Source organism: Sorex fumeus, unplaced genomic scaffold, assembly GCF_029834395.1.
Source record: "Sorex fumeus unplaced genomic scaffold, SorFum_2.1 ptg000125l, whole genome shotgun sequence".
In the NCBI taxonomy this organism is placed as follows: Eukaryota; Metazoa; Chordata; class Mammalia; order Eulipotyphla; family Soricidae; genus Sorex; species Sorex fumeus.
In genome coordinates this window covers 1,339,328-1,358,407 of record NW_026606182.1, presented here as the reverse complement: position 1 = coordinate 1,358,407, position 19,080 = coordinate 1,339,328, and the positions used below count along the sequence as shown (strand labels likewise).

The following is a 19,080-nucleotide window of genomic DNA, read 5'->3' as shown; positions in this document are numbered from 1 at the left end:
GGCACAAAGGGCTTCTGTGGCCCGTGAATGGAGCGTCTCCCGGGCTCGGCCACATGGGGGCCGGGGTGTGTGCGGGGTGTCTGAGCCCCTGGCAGCCTCCAGAGGGAGAGTGGCGGAATTGGGGAGTCCGGGGGGGATCCTCTTCCTGCCTCTCACCTGAGTCACAGTTAGGCACCATGAAGGGATTGGTCTGGAGGACCTGGAGGACTTTGGGATCCAGAACCCTGCCCTTGCCCCCCAGCTGTGGGACACTAAGCCGTGCCCGAATGGACCCCCCATCCCATCTCTTCATTGCACCCACCAGCCGTTTCTCAACATTGGGCGCTTGGTCCGAGTGTCCTCAGCTTTCTTTATTTTCTTTTTCTTTTTGGGTCACACCCGGCCATGCACACAGGGGTTGCTCCTGGCTCTACACTCAGGAATTACTCCTGGCGGTGCTCGGGGGACCATATGGGATGCTGGGGATTGAACCCAGGTTGGCTGCATGCAAGGCAAACAAACACCCCACCTGCTGTGCCCCAGTCCTCAGCATTTATGGGGCCATTTCGGTTTTGTTTTTCTTTTGTCATTGTTGCATTGTTGTTGGGGTCATACCCAGCGATGCTCAGGGGTTCTTCCTGGCTCATGCACTCAGGAGTCACTCCTGGCGGTGCTCGGGAGACCCTATGGGATGGCAGGGATCGAACCCAGGTCAGCTGTGTGCAAGGCAAATGCCCTCCCCGCTGTGCTACCGCTCCGGCCCCTTATTGGAAGTTTTGAAGGGAAGGAGGGAGAGAAAGTGAGAGTTCAGAGTATCGTGCTCAAGAGAGAACCTGGGCTTCTCCAAGCGCGGAGGGAGCCCTGCATCCCAGCATTAGACATGAAAGCGAGAAAGTCCACATCTCAGGAGGGGAGATGCGGGCGACATGTGCTCAGGTGCCACATGTGCTTGGCATCAGCATGTATGTGCCTGAGTTTTTTCTCTTGCACCTCTCCCTGTGCCTGACCACTTGCTGCCCTGTCCTTGGGCCCAGCAGGGGACCTGTGTCTCATCTCTGAATCTCACCCGAGGCCCTGCCTGCTGCCTGGGCCATGCCAGGCAGAGCTGACCACATTCCCGTGGCTCAGAGTAGAGCCCAAGAACCAGCAGGGCGGGACCCCGAGACCCCCACACCCCGTCCTGCTGGGGCCGGGTGCAGAGTGGGGCTCCCGGGAGGGACTTTCACGGCTCTGCTGATCCCGGAGAGCCAGACTCGCTGACGCCCTCCGCCCCGTGTGCCCCTCTCCCTCAGACCTACTCCGGCCTGTTCTGCGTGGTCATCAACCCTTATAAGAACCTGCCCATCTACTCGGAAGAAATCGTGGACATGTACAAGGGCAAGAAGAGGCACGAGATGCCCCCCCACATCTATGCCATCACAGACACGGCCTACAGGAGCATGATGCAGGGTGAGTGCCGCCCCTACCCCGTCCTGGCCCCCGGCCCTGTCCGTCCCCCCAACCCCCTCCCCCCAAAACCCTCCTCCCCCAGCACTCAGGCTCAGTGACCTCGTTAGCCAGTGGCTGGGCGTTGCATTGACAAGGTCTGTAAGCCATCATCGGGAGGGCCAAGGTCAGTGGCTATCTAAGATGTTTAGATGTCGATAGAATGTTCTAGGAGCTTTCAGAAGATGCTATTTCCTGTTATTTTCCCGATCCTTCATTCTTGGCCTGCCTGGCTGGTCCTCTCTGCTCTCTCCCGGTCACTCATTCTGTTCCTGTTTTTCACCTCTTGTGAGTGAATCCCCTTCCCCCCTCCCCCGCCCCCATCTTCAAGGACCGGCAGAAAAATCCCCCTCCGGCCCGGGCGCTCTGCCCTGTGACCCTTGGCGGTGGAGCTCTTCTGTTTTATTTCATCTTCATATTTATTTATTTATTTATTTATTTATTGTTTTTTGGGTCACACCCGGCGATGCTCAGGGGTTCCTCCTGGCTCATGCACCCAGGAATTGCTCCTGGCGGTGCTCGGGGGACCCTATGGGATGCTGGGAATCGAACTTGTGTCGGCCATGTTGGCTGCGTGCAAGGCAAATGCCCTACCCGCTGTGCTATCGCTCCAGCCCCTATTTATTTATTTATTTTATTTTTTTGCTTTTTTGGGTTACACCCAGCGATGTTCAGGGTTTACTCCTGGCTCTGCACTCAGGAATTATCCCTGGCGGTGCTCGGGGGACCCTGTGGGATGCTGGGACTCGAACCCGGGTCGGCTGCGTGCAAGGCCAATGCCCTCCCCACTGTGCTGTCGCTCCAGCCCCTCATCTTCCTCTTTCTGGACTATACACAGTGATGCTCGGGAGGCTGCTCACTCCCCGTGGGGCCAGTTGTGCAGACCCCGTGTCCATCTCCCCGGCTTCTCTCCCCCGGCCCTCGCAGTGAGCTGAGAGGAAGTCTCGGCGGCGTGCCCCGCTTCCCAGTCGCCCCGAGGTCAGCCCTGCCGTCCGGCCCTGCCGTCTGTCTGACAAAGGTCGCCCTGGTCCTTCCGCACTCGAGAGGCCTTATCTCGTCTGGGACGGTTGCAGCCGCCCCGTCTCTGTGCGTGTTCCCTCCCCTGCCACCTCCCACCCACCCGCGGCTCCATAGATGCCGCTGGATGACGCTTCGCCCACTCAGGTGCTGCTGTCGCTCCTGGACAAAGCACTCCATCCCCCAGCGCATGGCTCCCCTCTCTTGCGGGACCCCGTCCCTCGAGCCTGCAGTGGGGCTCCCCTCCCATCTCCTCATACCGTTGGCACTTGCTGCAGATTTTGTCTCTTTAATCCACCTGGGGGCCCTTCCCCCTAACCTGACCCCCTAACCTCCACTCATCCTCTCTCTCTCTCTCCTCCCAGAGATCGGCCCCCGGGTAAGGGGGAAGTGGGGGACCCTCGGGGTTCCCAGAGAGTCCTGAGACCCCTTGGTAGCCTTCCTGGCCCTCCCCACTCCCCACGGACCCACGGACGCGCCCCTGGCTGTGCCTGGTAGCTCCGTCCTGCACCCACTGCCCACCCCTTCTGGAGGACACCAGGGCCAGATTGGCAGGGGGCCCTCCCTGGGCAGGCTCTATTGGGCGAGGTGTGGGCACGTTTGTTTCCCTGTATTCAGTCGGGCCTGTGTGTTTCCCGCTCACACGTTACCAGGCTCCTGGTGCTTATTTGGGGGTCGGCGGAGCTGTTCCCCTCCACAGTCCCAGGTGTCCTGTTTGCCTTTACCCTCGAAACCCGAGCAGGAGGTGAGGGACACGGACTTGTCCTGGTGAGGGGCGGGGGTCCCGGGCTTGTGGGGGGGGTGTAGTGGGCAGGCTGAGCCGCCTGGTGTGTGTGTGTGTGTTTGCATCGATCGGGACTTGCTGAGGAAGCCAGCCCTGCCGTTGGCGGGCGGGCGGGCTGTCGCGTTCAGAGTGCTAACGAAAGCAGTCTGGAGGAAGAACACTCCGTGCGCTGCCGGGAGGGCCGCATCTGTCTCCAGGGACCATGAGGCAGTTTTCTCCCTACTCTTTTTTTTTATTATTATTATTTTTTCGCTTTTTGGGTCACACCCGGCATTGCACAGCGGTTGCTCCTGGCTCTGCACCCAGGAATCACTCCTGGCGGTGCTCGGGGGACCCTATGGGATGCTGGGGCTCGAACCTGGGTCTCAGCCGCTTGCAAGGCAAACGCCCTCCCCGCTGTGCTATCGCTCCAGTCAGTCCCTCTCCCCACTCTCGATTGGGCCTCGGGAACCTCCGTGTCCCCAGCCCGGGTGCCAGGCTCGTTTGCTCACATGCCAGCAGAGCTGCTGGGCTGGCCGCACTGCAGGCCACACGAGACGCAGCTGGGCCCCTGGGGAGCCCCGGTCCCGGGCCGTCCACTTCCTGTCTCCCTCCTCACCCCCCAGCACTGGGATGTCGGGCGTCCCGGAGAGATTTGTCTCATTTTTATTAGCAGGACAAGGAAAGGGGGGGGGGGTTGGTGGGCGGAAACCAGCTGGAGGTCACTGGGAGAAGGAAAGGAACCAGCTGGGGCCGCGGGTGCTTCTCTTTGTGTCCACTGGGAAGTCGTGGCCGGAAGGGACGGCCGAGGTGGGAGCAGCTGCCCAGCTCCCGGCGGTGCGCTCGTGGGGGTGTCGCCATCGCCGTCCCCGTGGGATGTGGCTTCCCTCCTTCCCGCCCCGCCGTCCATGAGGTCTCTCTTTGGTCCACGGCTGACCCGCAGCCCAGTGAGAGACGGTCCCCAGCCCCTGGGCGCGGGGTGGAAGTGGGTCCCACGAGGACCAGTTAGGGATTTCCCAGGGCGGCCGTCCCGAGGGCTCGCGGTCCTTCTGTCCTGGCGGGGGCGGGTGGGGGCAGGGCGCCTGTTCTTGCCACTCTCCTCCGTCAGTGCTCCCGGCCAGGCGCCTCCTCTGCTGCCTGTCTGCTTTGCTTTCAACAAGGACTGGAACCAGATTTCCGCCCGGGCTGGCGCTGTCGTCTGACACACGGGCACTCTGCGTTCCGGATGGGGCCGCGGCTGGCGCTGCCCCCGATGGGGGGGGCTGCCCTTTCCTCTGCCAGTTCTGTGGTGCCCTCCCACCCCGGCATCCTCGGAAGCCCTGGATGCCCGCGGGGCCCCGGCGCCGGCTGCTCTTGGATGTCAGGGCACATGTGCCGTTCCTGCCCACTACTCCAGGCTCAGCTGGGCTCCTTCCGGCCTGGTTCCGCTGCCCGGGCCACGGGGCGGGATTTGTCCTGCGTGTGTTCTAGAATGTTCTGTGGCCTCCTGGCTTCTGCCCCCTGGACACCGGCAGTCCTTCCCTGGCCCCTGGGGATGACCTAACATGCACCCAGCTACACCTGGCAAGGGCTTCCCTGGGGCACAGAGTTGCCTGTGTCTGAGAAGCATTGGTCTGCAGGTGGCAGGCGTGTCAGAGTGTCACCTCCCAGGGGCCCCGGGGCCTGACAGTGTCCCCCCAGCTGGGATCGGCCTGGGCGGCAGCATCTGAGACAAGACAACCCTGAGGCATCTCCTGGGGAGGGGAGGTCAGGCTGAGCCATCGCTGCGGCTGGGGGCCACTGGCCTCTAATGGAGATTCTTTTTTTTTTGCTTTTTGGGTCACACCCAGCAATGCAAAGGGGTTCCTCCTGGCTCATGCACTCAGGAATTACTCCTGGCGGTGCTCAGGGAACCAGATGGGATGCTGGGAACCGAACCCGGGTCAACTGCATGCAAGGCAAACGTCCTACCCGCTGTGCTATTGCTCCAGCCCCAGTCACGGAGATTTTGAAGGGCTCCCTGTGGCCGTGGACCGCTCCCTCTGAGGGAGGAATGCCTGGTGGTGTGGCTGGGGCATGGGACTGCAGCGCCCAGCCGAGGAAGCCACAGAGGCGAGGAGTCCACTTAAGCAGGAATGTGCTGCCCATCCCGGAGGCCAGGCCCTGCCCGCCAGCCCTACCCTGGCCGTCCTGTGCACACCATGGCCCGCTGCCTGCCGGCACCTGTGTCCTCCAAGGATCTGTTAGTACCCTGGCCACCCTGTGCTAGATGGGGGCCTGCCTGAAGGAGGGGGAGCTCACAGGCCAGTCAGGAAGGGAATGAGAGTTTGGCACGGGGCCCCTACCACCATGACTGGGTGCCCAGGTGAGGGGAGGAGGCGGCGCTGATCAAAGCTGATCAGAGCTCAGCACATCGCCAGAATGGCCTGCCCACACCTCCCTTCCCTGGGCCTTATTTATATATTTATATCCGACTGACTCGTGTCTCGAAACAGAATTTCTCTTGTCTTTCAAGAGAGATTAGACGTCCCGGGGCCGGGGAGGGATGAGAGCGAATAAATAGGAGCTTTACTGACTTTCCGGCTTTCTTTTTTTTTTTTCTTTTTTCTTTTTTTATTAGTGAAACACCATGAGGTACAGTTATAGGCTTACAAATTTTGTGCTTGGGTTTCAGTTATACAATGATCAAGTGCCCATCCCTCCACCAGTGCCCGTCGACTTTCTGGCTTTCAAGCAGCGCTCAGTGATTCCCAGGGATTCGCGGCCGCCCGGCCGTCCTTGGCCAGCTGGGCTGGTGGGTCCCTCTTGGGCCCCGGGTCACCCCACACCCCAGGGGTGCTGGGGATCGAACCCAGGTGTGGTGCATGCATGGCAGATGTGCTGACCTGGTCCCATCTCCCCGGACTCTCGCCCGGGCTGTAGAGAGGAAGTTGCCTTGTGAGCCGCTCGGGGCAGAGGCTCTGCTGCTCCTCTGGGTGGCACCGTCCCCCCCAGTACTCCCCCCTACCCCCGGCCTGTGGGGGCTGCCAGCCCGGGCAGGGCACAGTGCCCGGGCTCAGTGCCGAGGAAGGGCAGAAACGGTGCCCCGGGAGCACCTGCAGGGCCCATGGCAGTGATGCTGAATGCTCGAACCCAGGTCACTTCCCGACCCTGCTTGAACCAGGAGGCCCCATTTAGAGCACTTTTTTTTTCCCTTTTTGGTCATACCCGGCGATGCTCAGGGGTTCCTCCTGGCTCTGCACTCAGGAATCACCCCTGGCGGTGCTCAGGGGACCCTATGGGATGTTGGGAATCGAACCCAGGTCGGCCGACAACCTACCTGCTGTGCTATTGCTCCAGCCCTAGATCACCTTTTGGGGCTCCCTCGAGCTGCCAGGGTGCCGATGAGGGAGGGCTGCCCCAGCACCTGGGCCGAGCCCCACTGGCAGCTGTGGGGGTCCCGGGGCCTGGGAGAGACCTGCTGGCCACCCTGTGTCTGCTTGGGTGCACAGGTGTGCAGATGTGTCTGTGCCCCTAAGTGTGTACGCCCGCGTGCGTCCTTGTGTGCAAGCGTACGTGTGCATGTGTGTGTGTAGGGGTCCCGGGGCCCGGCCTTGGTGCCGCAGGACACCCGGTGTGCATGGGGGTGGGTGCTTTCTGCAGCTTCGGCTGTCGGCGGGAAGCCATCCCTGGCACCGTGGCACTTCCCAGCCTGGCTCCTGGCAGGGACTGCTCTGGACAAGGGCCAGTGGCAGCTTGCCGGGCCCCAAGCATGGCACTTGGCGTGTGCCCGGCCTCTCTCCCCGAAGAGCTGGCAGGCGGGGCTCAGCACCGGCTCCCCCCCTCCCCCAACTTCCGGAACGTTCTCCACCCAGCTGTGTGTTGTCTTCAAGTCATGAGTTTCTTGGGGCTCAGTGCCCTGGCTGGGCCGGGCTGGTTCCCGAATCCCTTTGCAGGCAGCCTGGTGGGCCCCGAGCTGGGGTGTGGGGGCAGGGCACTCCCCCCCCCCAGACCAGCCCCCCCCCACCCCCCATGACTCAGGCCTGGCGGCAGTGGCACTGGGAGCCGTCACTTCCTCCTGCACTTCCTGTGCGGCTGATGTCACCTCGGCGCAGCCGTTGCCGTGAGGCCTTTTATGGAAAAGAATTGGCCGCTCCCCTGGTGGAGGAAGTGAGCCGTTAGGTCCCCAGCAGACGACACACCTGTGCTCAGGTCCCCCCCTACCCCCTTGGCCGGGCCAGGAACCCCACGGGGAGACTGCAGGGCGCTCGGGGTTTAAAGTGGGATCCGGGCGCCCCCTGGTTCAATCCCCAGCACCCCCGAGCCCCGCCTAGGAGACGTCTCTGAGCACAGAGTCAGGAGTCCACCTCGAGCACTGCTGGATGTGGCCTGAAAACCAGCAACCAGACAACCTCTGCTTGCTCTGCCCCAGAGACAGCCCAGGGCATGAAGCCCCCCGGCTTATGCGTGGGCCCCCTCTTGCCCCCACACCGAGCCCCAGCAGGAAAGACCCCTGAGCGCAGAGTTGTGAGTCAGGCTGGAGCACCGCCGTCTGGGGTGAGACCAGCCGCCGCCGCTGGGTCTAGTGACCAAGGGGGCCGCCGAGGCTTTTGTGTGACCCCGAGAATAGAGGGTACAGAGCTGAGCCCAAGAGGCCTGAGCCTGGGGTTTCTGTGTGCCCCAGAGGGTGGCACGGGGCTGTGCAGGGGTCACCCAGGGCCCCTCACTCCTGCTGCGGTGTCCAAAGGAATCCCAGCCAGTCAACCCCCAACTGCCTTGGCTGTTGGTCTGCCTCCGGCAGGGGACCTGTCTGTCTCTGGGGGTGTTTTGGTCACACGAGCCCCAGTCAAGACAGGCCCCGAGGGGGCTGCGTGGGGCTCTGAGTGTCCCCCTCCATCCCCGTTCAGACACCCTGGAGGGACTGCGTTGCAGGGCGGGGGGGGGGCAGCCCAAGGAGTGCCAAGGGGGGGGATCCCCAACCCCCCGCCTGGGAGAGCCCTCGGGCTGAGGCTGGGTTCCCCCTCCCTGCTGCCCACCAAGGATACTTCTGGGGCGGCCCAAGGCGGCGCATGCGGGGACAGTCCTCTTGTGGGGCTGGAGAGACCTTTCCAGATGGGACCCTCATGGCGCCTTGTGCCGGGTGCTGGGGGGTCGGGGGAGAGACAGGAAATGGGAAGGGGCCATTTGTCCCAGAGCATCTGCCCGATGGAATGTTCTGGCAAAGCAGGAAGGGGTTCTTTGGGGCGTAAAACCAAAGTCTTGGATGTTTTGGGAGGTGGGGGGGGGGTGGGTGGGCAGCTGGGTTTTAGGAATGGGGGATAGAAGGTCAGAGGGTTAGGACAGGAGGAACTGGGGGGTGGGTGGAGGTCCTGTGAGTTTGGGTCTGGAATTAAAATTTGTGTGTGCCCGAGTATGGGCCCATGTATGCCTCTCTGGGCACGTCTGCCATCTGTGCGTGTGCGTGTGTGTGTGCGGGGGGGGTCACGAGTGTGCACGTCTGCGTGCCTGTGTTTGCATGTGCACCTGCGTGTGTCTGTGCATGTGTGTGCATGCCCGCCTGCCTGTGCTTGCTTTTGCGTGTGTGTGTCTGTGTGTGCACATCTGGGCACAAGCCCTGGCGCGTGTGTGAACGGAGCCTGGGTGCGCGTGCGTGTGTCCTGTGGGTGTGTGGGGGGCTCTGCTTCCTGTTGTTCGGCAGCTCTGCGTCGGACTCCTCCTCCCACAGCGAGAGGAATTCCAGCCATCCCGGGGCGGCCTGCGGGGCCTGGGAACTTCCCTCCCTCCCAGGGGCTGGGAATGTTGCCTTTTATGGCTGCGCCTGGCTGGGCCGCAGCCTCCGACTTGCCGGCAGGCGCAGGTACCTGCTTGCCGGTGTCGGGGCCACGACTCCACACACTCTGTGGGTGTGCATGTGTGCACGGGCGTGTCTGCGTATGCACGTGTGTGTTTGTACGCGGGTGCATGCGTGCCTGTGTTTGTGTATGTGCATGTGCACATGTATGTGCATGCACACGCACATGTACACGTGCACACACGTGTGCATGTATGTGTGCGCATGTGAACATATGTGTGCATGTGTGGACACATATGTGTGCATGTATGAGCATATGCGTGCATGTGTGAGCATATATGTGTGCATGTGTGGACATATATGTGTGCATGTGTGGACATATGTGTGCATGTGTGGACATATATGTGTGCATGCATGAGCATATGTGTGCATGTGTGAGCACATATGTATGCATGCGTAAGCACATATGCATGCATGTGTGGACATATATGTGTGCCCGTGGACATACATGTGCGCATGTGTGGACATATATGTGCTCATGTGTGAGCATGTATGTGTGCATGTGTGTGCATGTATGTGTGCGCTTGTGGGAACATATGTGCATGTGTGGACATATATGTGTGCATGTATGAGCATATGTGTGAGCATATATGTATGCATGCGTGAGCATATATGTGTGCATGTGAGCATATGTGTGTGCATGTGTATGTGCGTGTACACGTACATGGCATCAGGGCCCACAGAGGGGTGGCTGGACAATGCCCGTGTCTGCCCTTAGGTGGCCAGGCTGCAGGGCAGGGAGGCCCGGGGCTGACATGGGCCAGGTTTGCCCCTGGGTGTTGATGGTAGAGGGAACAGGGCCATGCCCCTTCCAAACAGGCAGTCTGGGGGTGAGGGAGGCGGCAGGGCAGGGCCAGGCCGCTGCTGTTTGGACTGGGAATGGGGTCGGGGCCTCATGTCTAGAATTGTCTTTCCATTGTACCCCGTGACTGGCATCTGGGGGAGGAGCCGGGCGCCAGGCTCAGGTTCTGTGTGCTGCCGAGGCCGCCCCCGCAGGGAGCCGCAGTCACGCCTGGGAGCGAGCGAGTGAGTGAGCGCCGCTGTCCAGGGCGTCCCGTCAGTTCTGGCCGTTCCTGTCCAGGCGCCACTCAGAGTGGACCGTGGGGAGAGACGCCAGCCCGGCCCTTTCCAGTAACAGCAGGAAATCCAGAGAATGTGTGACCCCCCCCCCCAGTAGTCTCCCCATTGTCCCTGGTCTCTGGGGATGGGCTTTAGGACCCTTCTCGACCCCCAGGTCCGCAGTGTGTGCAAGCCTGAACCTGAGCAGGACCCCAGGGCAGCCGCCACGACCCCACAGCCTCGAACTCGAACACAGTTCGCCGGGAAGCTCCCAGCGTGGGGCTCTGTGGCCCCTGGTCAGCTCAGGGGCCACTCTGCTGGTCTCCCCTCCACATGCTCATGCCTCCTCCCTCTCCTCGGGAATCCCCCTGCAGCTCTGACCCAGGGTAGTCGCTGTGGGGGGGCCATTCCGTGTGTGGGGTCCTCCCCTGGACACGACCCGGTGCGGCAGGGTCACCACGTGGACAGGGCACAGGCTGTGGGGCCCTTCTGTGGCCAGGGTGCGATGCCATGGGAGTCCTTCCATGGCCAGGGTGCGGGTCTGTGGGGTTCCTCTGTGGCCAGGTGCTGGGCCCCTGCTGTGGTTAGGCAGAAGGGCTGTGAGCAGCCGAGAGTCTAGTTCTCAGTGGGTCAGGGACCTCGGGCACGGCCCTCCCACCCCAAGCCCCCCTCTACCAGCGGAGGCGGGGGAGTCTGTGTCCCCAAATCTGGGTGAGGACGTGCCCCCGAAGGGGGAAAAATGCGGTTGTTTGCAGGCCGGGCCTGAAAGCGTTTCCTGTACACTTAGCTTCCAGAGTGGGGGCATTCCTGCGTCTCTGGCACCCCCGCGCTGGCCTGGCCTGGGACAGTGGCTGGGACCCCTGAGGCTGCTTTCTGCCTCCTCTGCCTGGAGCCCTCCCGGGACCTGAGCTCAGGCTCCAGCTGCTACCACACACGCTCCCCACTCAGCTGCCGGAGGGAGCATCTGGGGCCGCCCCGCCCTCACCTCTGGGTCCGAGCCCAGAGCCAGTGTGTCCCCCCAGCCTGCACCCCGAGCCTTCCCCGCTTACTCCCTGCCCTGCCTTTGCTCCCTGACAGTCTCTGCCCACAGTTAGGGCCGCGCCCCCGGGGAGCTGGCCTGGGGCGGGAACCGTTCCAGGTCTGCCGCGTGGGTGGGCGGTGACAGTGGACACGGCCCCCTCCCCCCATGACTGGCTTGGTGGCGCTGGCACCCAGAACCTCCTTTTTGCTTGTAACGTTAAAGTAATGTTGATTTTTATTTTATTTATTTATTTATTTTGGTTTGGGGCCACACCTGGCAATGCTTGGAGGTTACTCCTGGCCATGCAGGCCGAAATTAACGCCTGGCAGTGCTAAGGGGACCCGATGGGATTCTGGGGATGGATTCCAGGTCAGCCGTGTGCAGAGCAAGCCCTACCCCTCCTACACACACACACACACACACACACACACACACGCATGCATGCACGCATGCTGTGCTGGCTGTCCAGCCCTTTGCAGAAATTTGGGTGTAGCTCAGGCATGTGGTTGCAGTCTTGACAGTTTTGGTTTTGAAGGAGAGAGAGACCAAAGGTACCTTCACCACCCCGCCCCTGGGTGCCCTCCCCTGTCCCCAGGAGTGTCCCTCTGACAGAGACCCAGGGACTCTGCCCCACCGTGACCCCTCCCCTGAAGTTTAACCCTGTGTCTCCTCTGTTGCAGACCGAGAGGACCAGTCGATACTGTGCACGTAAGTGTCCCCCTCGTCTGTTTCTTGGGGTCACCTACCAAGACCCAGGGTGACTGGTCCTGCCCCAGTCTGCACCTCCCGCCCCTTCCTCATGGGACAGGATTTGTGGGGACAGGTGTTAGTGGCTGCCGGGTCCCGGAGCCTGTGCGCGGCCACTCTATGGTCTGGCCTGTGTTGCCGTCCACAGAGGGACTGGCGGACTGGATAGGGGGTCTTGTGCACCCGGGTCGGGATTGATTCGGGGTCTGCATCCCTGAGTGGGGTCTGTGCAGCACTTGGGGTGAAGTGGACCTCATCTCCCACTGGCCTCTCTGTGGGCCCTGGGAGTTCATGCTCTCCAGAACATTCTCTGAAGCGAAGTTTTTTTTTTTTGTTTGTTGGTTTTTTTTGGGGTCACACCCAGCGATGCACAGGGGTTACTCCTGGTTCATGCACTCAGGAATTACTCCTGATGGTGCTCGGGGGACCCTATGGGATGCTGGGAATCGAACCCGGGTTGGCTGCATGCAAGGCCAATGCCCTCACCGCTGTGCTATCGCTCCAGCCCCTGAAGCAAAGTTTATTTTGGGCCACACCCAGCAGTGCTTGGGTTCAATCCTGGGGGTTGGGGGACCTGGTGGTGGGTGTGGGGGCTGGAAGCCAGGTTGGCCCCGAGCAAGGCCAGTGCCCTCCCTGCCATCCTGTTCTCCTGACCCTGTGGTTGCAGGTTTAGGAAGGTCTGAGCCCCCTGGCTCACGCCTGTGCAAAGGGGGCTTTGCACCGCCCCCAGCCATGCACTGCCCGAGACTGATGGGCATTTGGATGCAGGGGCTCTCTCCGGGGCGGCAGCGGGGGGCACGTGCCCGTGGCTTGGGCACCTGAGGGGCCCTGGGAGGTGCCAGCTGTGGAACCTGGACCTGGGCTGACCACCTGCTTGGTGTCAGTGGCCGCAGCGGACAGTGGGCAGGGCGGGGGTCAGGTGTGGCTGCCCCCCTCTGACTCCTGGGCGCTCTCTGCAGGGGTGAGTCTGGCGCCGGCAAGACGGAAAACACCAAGAAAGTGATTCAGTACCTGGCACACGTGGCCTCCTCCCACAAGAGCAAGAAGGACCAGGTGGGTCTCTGCGAGTCCTAGTCGGGCACGCATTGGGGGGGCGGTGGGCAGGGCCGGTCCCGGGGCTCATGTCCAGCCCCCCGGCCGGGGTGGGGGGCGCTATGGGACCAGCGTCTCACCTCCCTCTTCTCTCCCTCCCCTGGTGGACGGTGAAGGGCGCGGCGGCGTGCGGGCCAGGTGAGCTGCACGTTGACCGCACGTTCTGCACCAGGAATGCGTGTGTGCCTCCCCTCTCTCCTCCCGAAAACGCGTGTGCCCCCCAAACTCGGCGCTTCTCACCCACGTCACTCTCTCGTCACTCTCACTCTGCGGCCACCGCGCCCTCGGGGGCTCCGCTCACTGTTGGGGGCGGGCAAGGGGGAGCGGGCGGGCGGCATGCAGCCGTCAGCTGGGCACCTGGGCATCGGCCGCCGCCTGCAGGAGGGGTGAAGGAGCCCCCCACCCCGGCTCACGCCCGCACAAGGGGAGCCTCCTCTGCTCCGAATCCTGGCCGCCATCACCCCCCGGGACGGGGGCGTTTTCCAGAGTTGGGGGCTGGAGTCACCAGCATGCCTGGGGGGGCGTGTTCCCCCCTCCTCCCTCCCTCTCTGTCTCTGTCTCCCTCTCCCTCTCCTTCCTCTTCCTTCTTCCTCCCTCTCTCCCCTTCCCTCTCTCTCCCTCCCTCTCTCCTATATACTCCAGTGGAATCATTGTGCCCTTGGGCTCGTCCTTTGTCCCCATGGGGGTCTCCCCACTGCCCGCCGCCGTGGCGGCATCTGCAGCGGCGTGCGTCTCTGCCTGTGTCCCCGGGATGTTCCCCCCCCCCTCCCTCCCCCACGCGCGCAGCCTCCTGGCCTCTGAACCGACGGTCCCTTCTCACGGGCTGCCTCCTCCAGGCTCTCCGGCCCTCCCCCCCCCCCCCCCCCCCCCCGCGAGTCCTATGTAGATGCCAACAGGGTTTCTTTCTCGATCCCACCCCCCTTTCCTCGAGGGTCATCGCTGTGTCCCTGACCTACGGAGGGGTCACAGACCCCAGTGGGAGGGGACAACAGCAGAGCTGTGTGTGTGGGAGGGTGTCGGCCGGTACCAGGCAGGTGTGCGGGTCTGTCCTTTCCCGCGTTCCCCCGAGCGCTGTCCCTGGGCTGGTCAGTGCTCACTGCTGCGGGGTCGTCTCTGCCCTGGGCAGCTCCCGAGAGGCCGCAACCTGGCTTTGCAGCCGGTGGGTTTGAGGCCTGTCGTAGTGTCTCTGCAGAGCACCTGCTGGCCGGGCACTGGCCGGGGCCACAAGTGTCCGACCACTTTCCCGGCCGGGTTTCCTGTGGCCCGGACCCTCCCTACCTCCCCTCTCTCCCTCTGCCTTTTACCCTCTTGCAGCCCCCCGGGGGACAGGTGGTAGCCCCTGGGTATCGTGGGCTGGTGTTCACAGGATGCCAAACTGCCCAGCAGCGGTGACCGCAGGTGACCCCTGCCTCCGGCCTTTCTGGGGCCCAGCCCTGTCTGTGTGCGGGTATCAGGCAGCATTTGAGTGGCTGGGGCTCTGTGTGTGTGTGTGGGGTGGGGGGGGGGTTAGTGCCCCCTCTAGGTCACTCCCTGGCCATCTGGCTGCCCTCCCGGGCCTGTCCAAGCCCAGGGGACATGGCCTTGTGTCCGGTGGCCTCTGGTGCCAGCCCCCATGGAGATCCTGCCCAGCTGGCTTCACCCCTGCCCTGTGGCTGACCCCCCCCCCCCCCCACCGGTCCCATTTCCACGTCCCTCTGTGGTCTGGATGCAGACTCCTGCAGAGGGGCACCGGGGAGGGAGGGGCGGTACCCCGCCGTCCATCCTGCTCTGGGCTTGGGCTGCCAGGAGGCTGCCCTCCACTCCCCGGAGACCCGCCGCTGCTCCCAGTTTTCATCACTCAACAAGAGGCGGCTTTGGTTCCCGGAAAGCCCTGGCCCCACGCCAGCCCCGCTAATAAAGACCAAACGCGCCTGGCCCTGTGTGCTGCCCAGGGGACCCGGCTCGGGAGTGAACGATCGCCAGTCGGCCCGGCTGCCGCTCCCCCGGGCTGTGGGGAGGGTTCATCTGAGTTGAGCCCCCCAGGGGGGCCCGGGCTGCGCTTGATGGGGGGAGTGTGATTTCCCCACCTGCCCCCGAGGTGGGCTGCCGATGGTTGGCAGGTCTCAGCTACCCCCCCACTTCCCACCTGTCCGTGGTTTCCACTTCCTGTCCCTGTGGCATTTTCTCAGCTTGGCGATGCCTCTGTGTGTGTGTGTGTGTGTGTGTGTGTGTGTGTGTGTGTGTGTGTCCACTTCCTGTCTCTGTGGCATTTTCCCAGCTTGGAGGGGTGTGTGTGTGTGTGTGTGTGTGTGTGTGTGTGTGTGTGTGTTGCAGTGCCGGGAGTCGAGAATGGCTCGGCCATTGCCTTGTTTGAACCCCAGGTGCTCTGCTGTCCTCGGGGCGCCCCCGTCTTTGTTTTGCTTGCCCTGAGCGCGGGGTGGGGGAGGGTGTCCATGGATACAGTGGCTGTAACCACCGGTGTCAGTCACAACAGTGCGTGTGGGTTTGTGGGTCCCCAACCAGCAGCTGAGAGCCCACGGGCTCCTGCTTGGGCCCAGGTTCGAGCACTGATGTGCAGGTTGCAGGTTTGGGGACGGCGGCCGTCCAGAGGCGGTAGAGAAGGCCTTGGTGGGGTGCAGATGGAGAAGTGGGGGGGTCCCTGCAGATGTCGGCGGGGCCAGTGCTTCTTCCTTACTCTGAAAGAACAAGAAACTGGGAGTTGGGGGGCAGAGGGAGCCCATTTGTGGGAGGCGGGGTCCCACCTGGGAAGCTCGGAGCTTCTCAGGCACCGTCTTGGCATCCGTGACTCTCTCTAGGGTCTCCTCCTGGGAGGCTCAGGGTCTCGGCCCAGGCTCTGGGACCAGGGTAGGGGGAAGTTTCCTGCTCCCGCCCAGGCTGCAGGTTTTCTGGGGAGTCGGGTCTCCCCAGTGCAGTTTCCGGAGGCCTGGCGGATGCAGGGGCCCTCTAGACGCCTCAGGCCTGCTCGTGGGTGTGTGGCCCTGGCCCCGCCCCGCCCCCGTCTGCCGCCCGCCTCACGGCCTCGCGTGTCCCATGCAGGGTGAGCTGGAGCGGCAGCTGCTGCAGGCCAACCCCATCCTGGAGGCCTTCGGGAACGCCAAGACTGTGAAGAACGACAACTCCTCGCGATTTGTGAGTCGGGGGTCCCTGTGCGCCCGTTCCATGACCCCCCAGAGCTGTGGCTCGTGGTGTGGCCCGTGGCTGCTCTCGCCTGGAGCACAGGGAAGGTTCCAGGCCCCAGGGCCCTCCCCTGCACAGTGGGCTGGCCAGGACTCGGGGCTGCTGGGGGTCTTTTCTGGGTGCCCACCGCTCTGCGTCCTTCCTGCAAGGCGGCAGAAAGGCCGTGAGGGGATGGGGTGCTCCCTCCCAGCCCCCCGATAATCCTGCCACGCACAGGGCGAGCTCCAGGCTGGCCACGGGTCCCCTCTGGGATGTATGTGGGTGCCCTGCTCGACCCCCTTCTAGAACGCTGATCTCTGCCTCCGCCTTCCCGCAGGGCAAATTCATCCGCATCAACTTCGACGTCAATGGGTACATTGTGGGCGCCAACATCGAGACTTGTATCCTTGGGGCGCATCCGTGTCTGGGCCTGGCCAGGGAACCCCTTCCCGCTGCCCCCGATGGCACTGAGGGTCCCTCCTCTCCCGAGGCTGGGCCTGGCTGTGCTGGTGGCGCGGAGGGGGTCAGCGCCTGAGCTCCCCTGCCACGCTGTGGCTCCCGATGCTGGTTTTGGGGGCCGGTGTTACCGCCCTAGTGGCGGGAGTCTCACCTCCCTCCTGCCCCGGTGGGCTCCAAAGCGTAAGTGCTACCATTGGTGTTGGCTGCACCCCATGTCAGGGGAGCCGAACTGGGTCCCCCTTGGTCCATGTTTGGCCGTCTTGTGCCCTGGTGTCCCGGGCGGGGAGTCAGGCTCTTCCCACGGGCGGGTGGGCGGGCGGCCTCCCTCCGGCTGTGCACAGTTCCTCAGCGTCTGCCCAGATCTCCTGGAGAAGTCGCGAGCCATCCGCCAGGCCAAGGACGAGCGGACCTTCCACATCTTCTACTACCTGCTGTCAGGGGCAGGGGAGCACCTTAAGAGTGAGTCATGGCCGGCAGTCCCCGGGGGGTGGTGCCGTGGGGGATCACGGCTTCCGTCCGTCCTCAGAGGCGTCTCGCCCTCGGGGAGCTCGGCTGCGGCAGGTCCCAGGTGGGAGGTGGGGTGGGGGCTCTGGCCCCGACCTCTCCAGCTGGTCCCGCCTCCTGCTTTCCCCGAGCACTGAGGTCACGGGCAGCCCCCGGTGTCCAGCCCTCGGTGACCGGCCTCTGTCCTCCCTACCAGCCGATCTCCTGCTGGAGCCCTACAACAAATACCGCTTCCTGTCCAATGGGCACGTCACCATCCCTGGGCAGCAGGACAAGGACATGTTCCAGGAGACCATGGAGGCCATGAGAATCATGGGGATCCCCGAGGACGAGCAGATCGGTATGGAGGGGGTCCTGGGGGTCGGAGGTCGGCCAGGGACCTCGGGGCTGGGGTGGGGTCTGGGGCAGCTTCCTGTTGGTGCTGCCTCTGGGTACGGTGACTCCCCCCAGAGCTTCGGGGCTTGTTCAGATGTTGGCCGAGGGGGACAAAGGCCCAGAGTTGGGGGCCGGTGGGGTCTTGTGTGGGAGGGTGGGGGGCACTCTTTTTTTTTTTTCTTTTTGGGTCATACCCAGTGATGCACAGGGATTACTCCTGGCTCTGCACTCAGGAATTACTCCTGGCGGTGCTTGGGGGACTCTATGGGATGCTGGGAATCGAACCCGGGTTGGCCGCATACAAGGCAAATGCCCTACCCACTGTGCTATCGCTCCGGCCCCCGGTGGGAGCACTCTTAAAGCTTCATTCCAGAGAGACGAGGTGCATTGTGGGCTACTCTTTGGGGTGGAGGCGTGTGAGGTCACTGAGTAGAGAAAGGGTCAGGATTGGAGCCGCCTCCTTCAGGCCAGGCGGGGTGTGCACGGACAGGTCGGGCCGTGTTCCAATAAAACTTTATTGATATGGATCCAGAGAGCTCACACAGCGGGGAGGGTGCTGGTCTTGCACACGGCCGACCTGGGCTCAATTCCCGTCACCCTGTAGGGTCCCCTGGGCCCTGCCAGGAGTGATTCCCTGGTTGTAGAGCCCAGTGTCAGCTCTGAGGACTTCTGGGTGTTGGGCCCCCTCCCCAAACCGTAAAATGAACCAAGTCCCCCAAAGACAAGCGACAACAAGACCCAAACCCTTATTATTAGAAACAGCAGCAGGCTCTGAGCTCGAGGCGCGTGTGGGGTGTGGCCTCAATGGGGTTGGGATCACAGCACCTGGAAGCAGGGGCTGTCCGGGGGCCTGTCCCTGCCCTGCGTGGTCCTGAGAGACTTTTCCCCCATCCTACCCCAACCCCAGGCTTGTTGAGGGTCATCTCAGGGGTCCTGCAGCTTGGCAACATCGCCTTCAAGAAGGAGCGAAACACCGACCAGGCCTCCATGCCCGACAACACAGGTGACTCCCCGCCCCTCCCCCTCTTTGCCCACCCACAGGGAGAACAGGTCCCAGCCCCAAAAACACGCCTCCTGTCCCAGCCCCCAGCGGGGTCCAGCTCCCTGGCTATCTATCTGGGCTTGCATTGGCTCAGGAGAGCCTTCTAGTAACTCTAGCCTCCATTCTTGATGGGTGTGGCTGGCCCAGCTGGCCTGCTATCTTTTCTGAAACCATCTGACCATGTGGTGGAAAACATCCCCCCACCTCCAAGCCCCCCCGCCCGCCCCAACCCATCTAAGCCCCGGGGTCTCCCTCCCTCCCTCTGTCCCGAGACCAGCTCCCTCCATGGCCCAGCCAGACACACTGTGACTTCTGCTGTTTCCGGCTCGTGTGGGGTGTCCCCCCAGAATGTGCTAGAATCATGACACAGCCTCATCACAGCTGCCCTGGCCTCTGCTGTGCCCTGGGCTTTGTGGCCCCGGAGATGTTTGGTGCCCTCAGCCTTCCTGGGCCCCTCTGAGGGACGTGGGGTCAGGTGGAGGAGGACGTGTGATGGAGGGCTGGCCAGGTGGTGGCGATGCTGCCAGGTGCCGGTGAGATGCCATCAGTTGTCCTGGTGATGGTCGCCCGGT

The 19,080-nt window shown here is 63.0% G+C and overlaps 1 protein-coding gene across 2 annotated transcripts in view; it reads left to right on the top strand.

Moving 5' to 3' along the window:
• Positions 1–19,080, top strand: part of MYH9 (myosin heavy chain 9) — an 82,220-nt gene that overhangs the window by 35,928 nt on the left and 27,212 nt on the right. For both annotated transcript variants that reach the window (XM_056137413.1, XM_056137414.1), the window contains exons 3-10: positions 1,272–1,428; positions 11,814–11,841; positions 12,840–12,933; positions 16,009–16,101; positions 16,466–16,529; positions 16,948–17,046; positions 17,288–17,431; positions 18,374–18,469. In XM_056137413.1, coding sequence (XP_055993388.1) covers positions 1,272–1,428; positions 11,814–11,841; positions 12,840–12,933; positions 16,009–16,101; positions 16,466–16,529; positions 16,948–17,046; positions 17,288–17,431; positions 18,374–18,469 — 775 coding nt within the window. The remainder of the gene's footprint in view (positions 1–1,271; positions 1,429–11,813; positions 11,842–12,839; positions 12,934–16,008; positions 16,102–16,465; positions 16,530–16,947; positions 17,047–17,287; positions 17,432–18,373; positions 18,470–19,080) is intronic.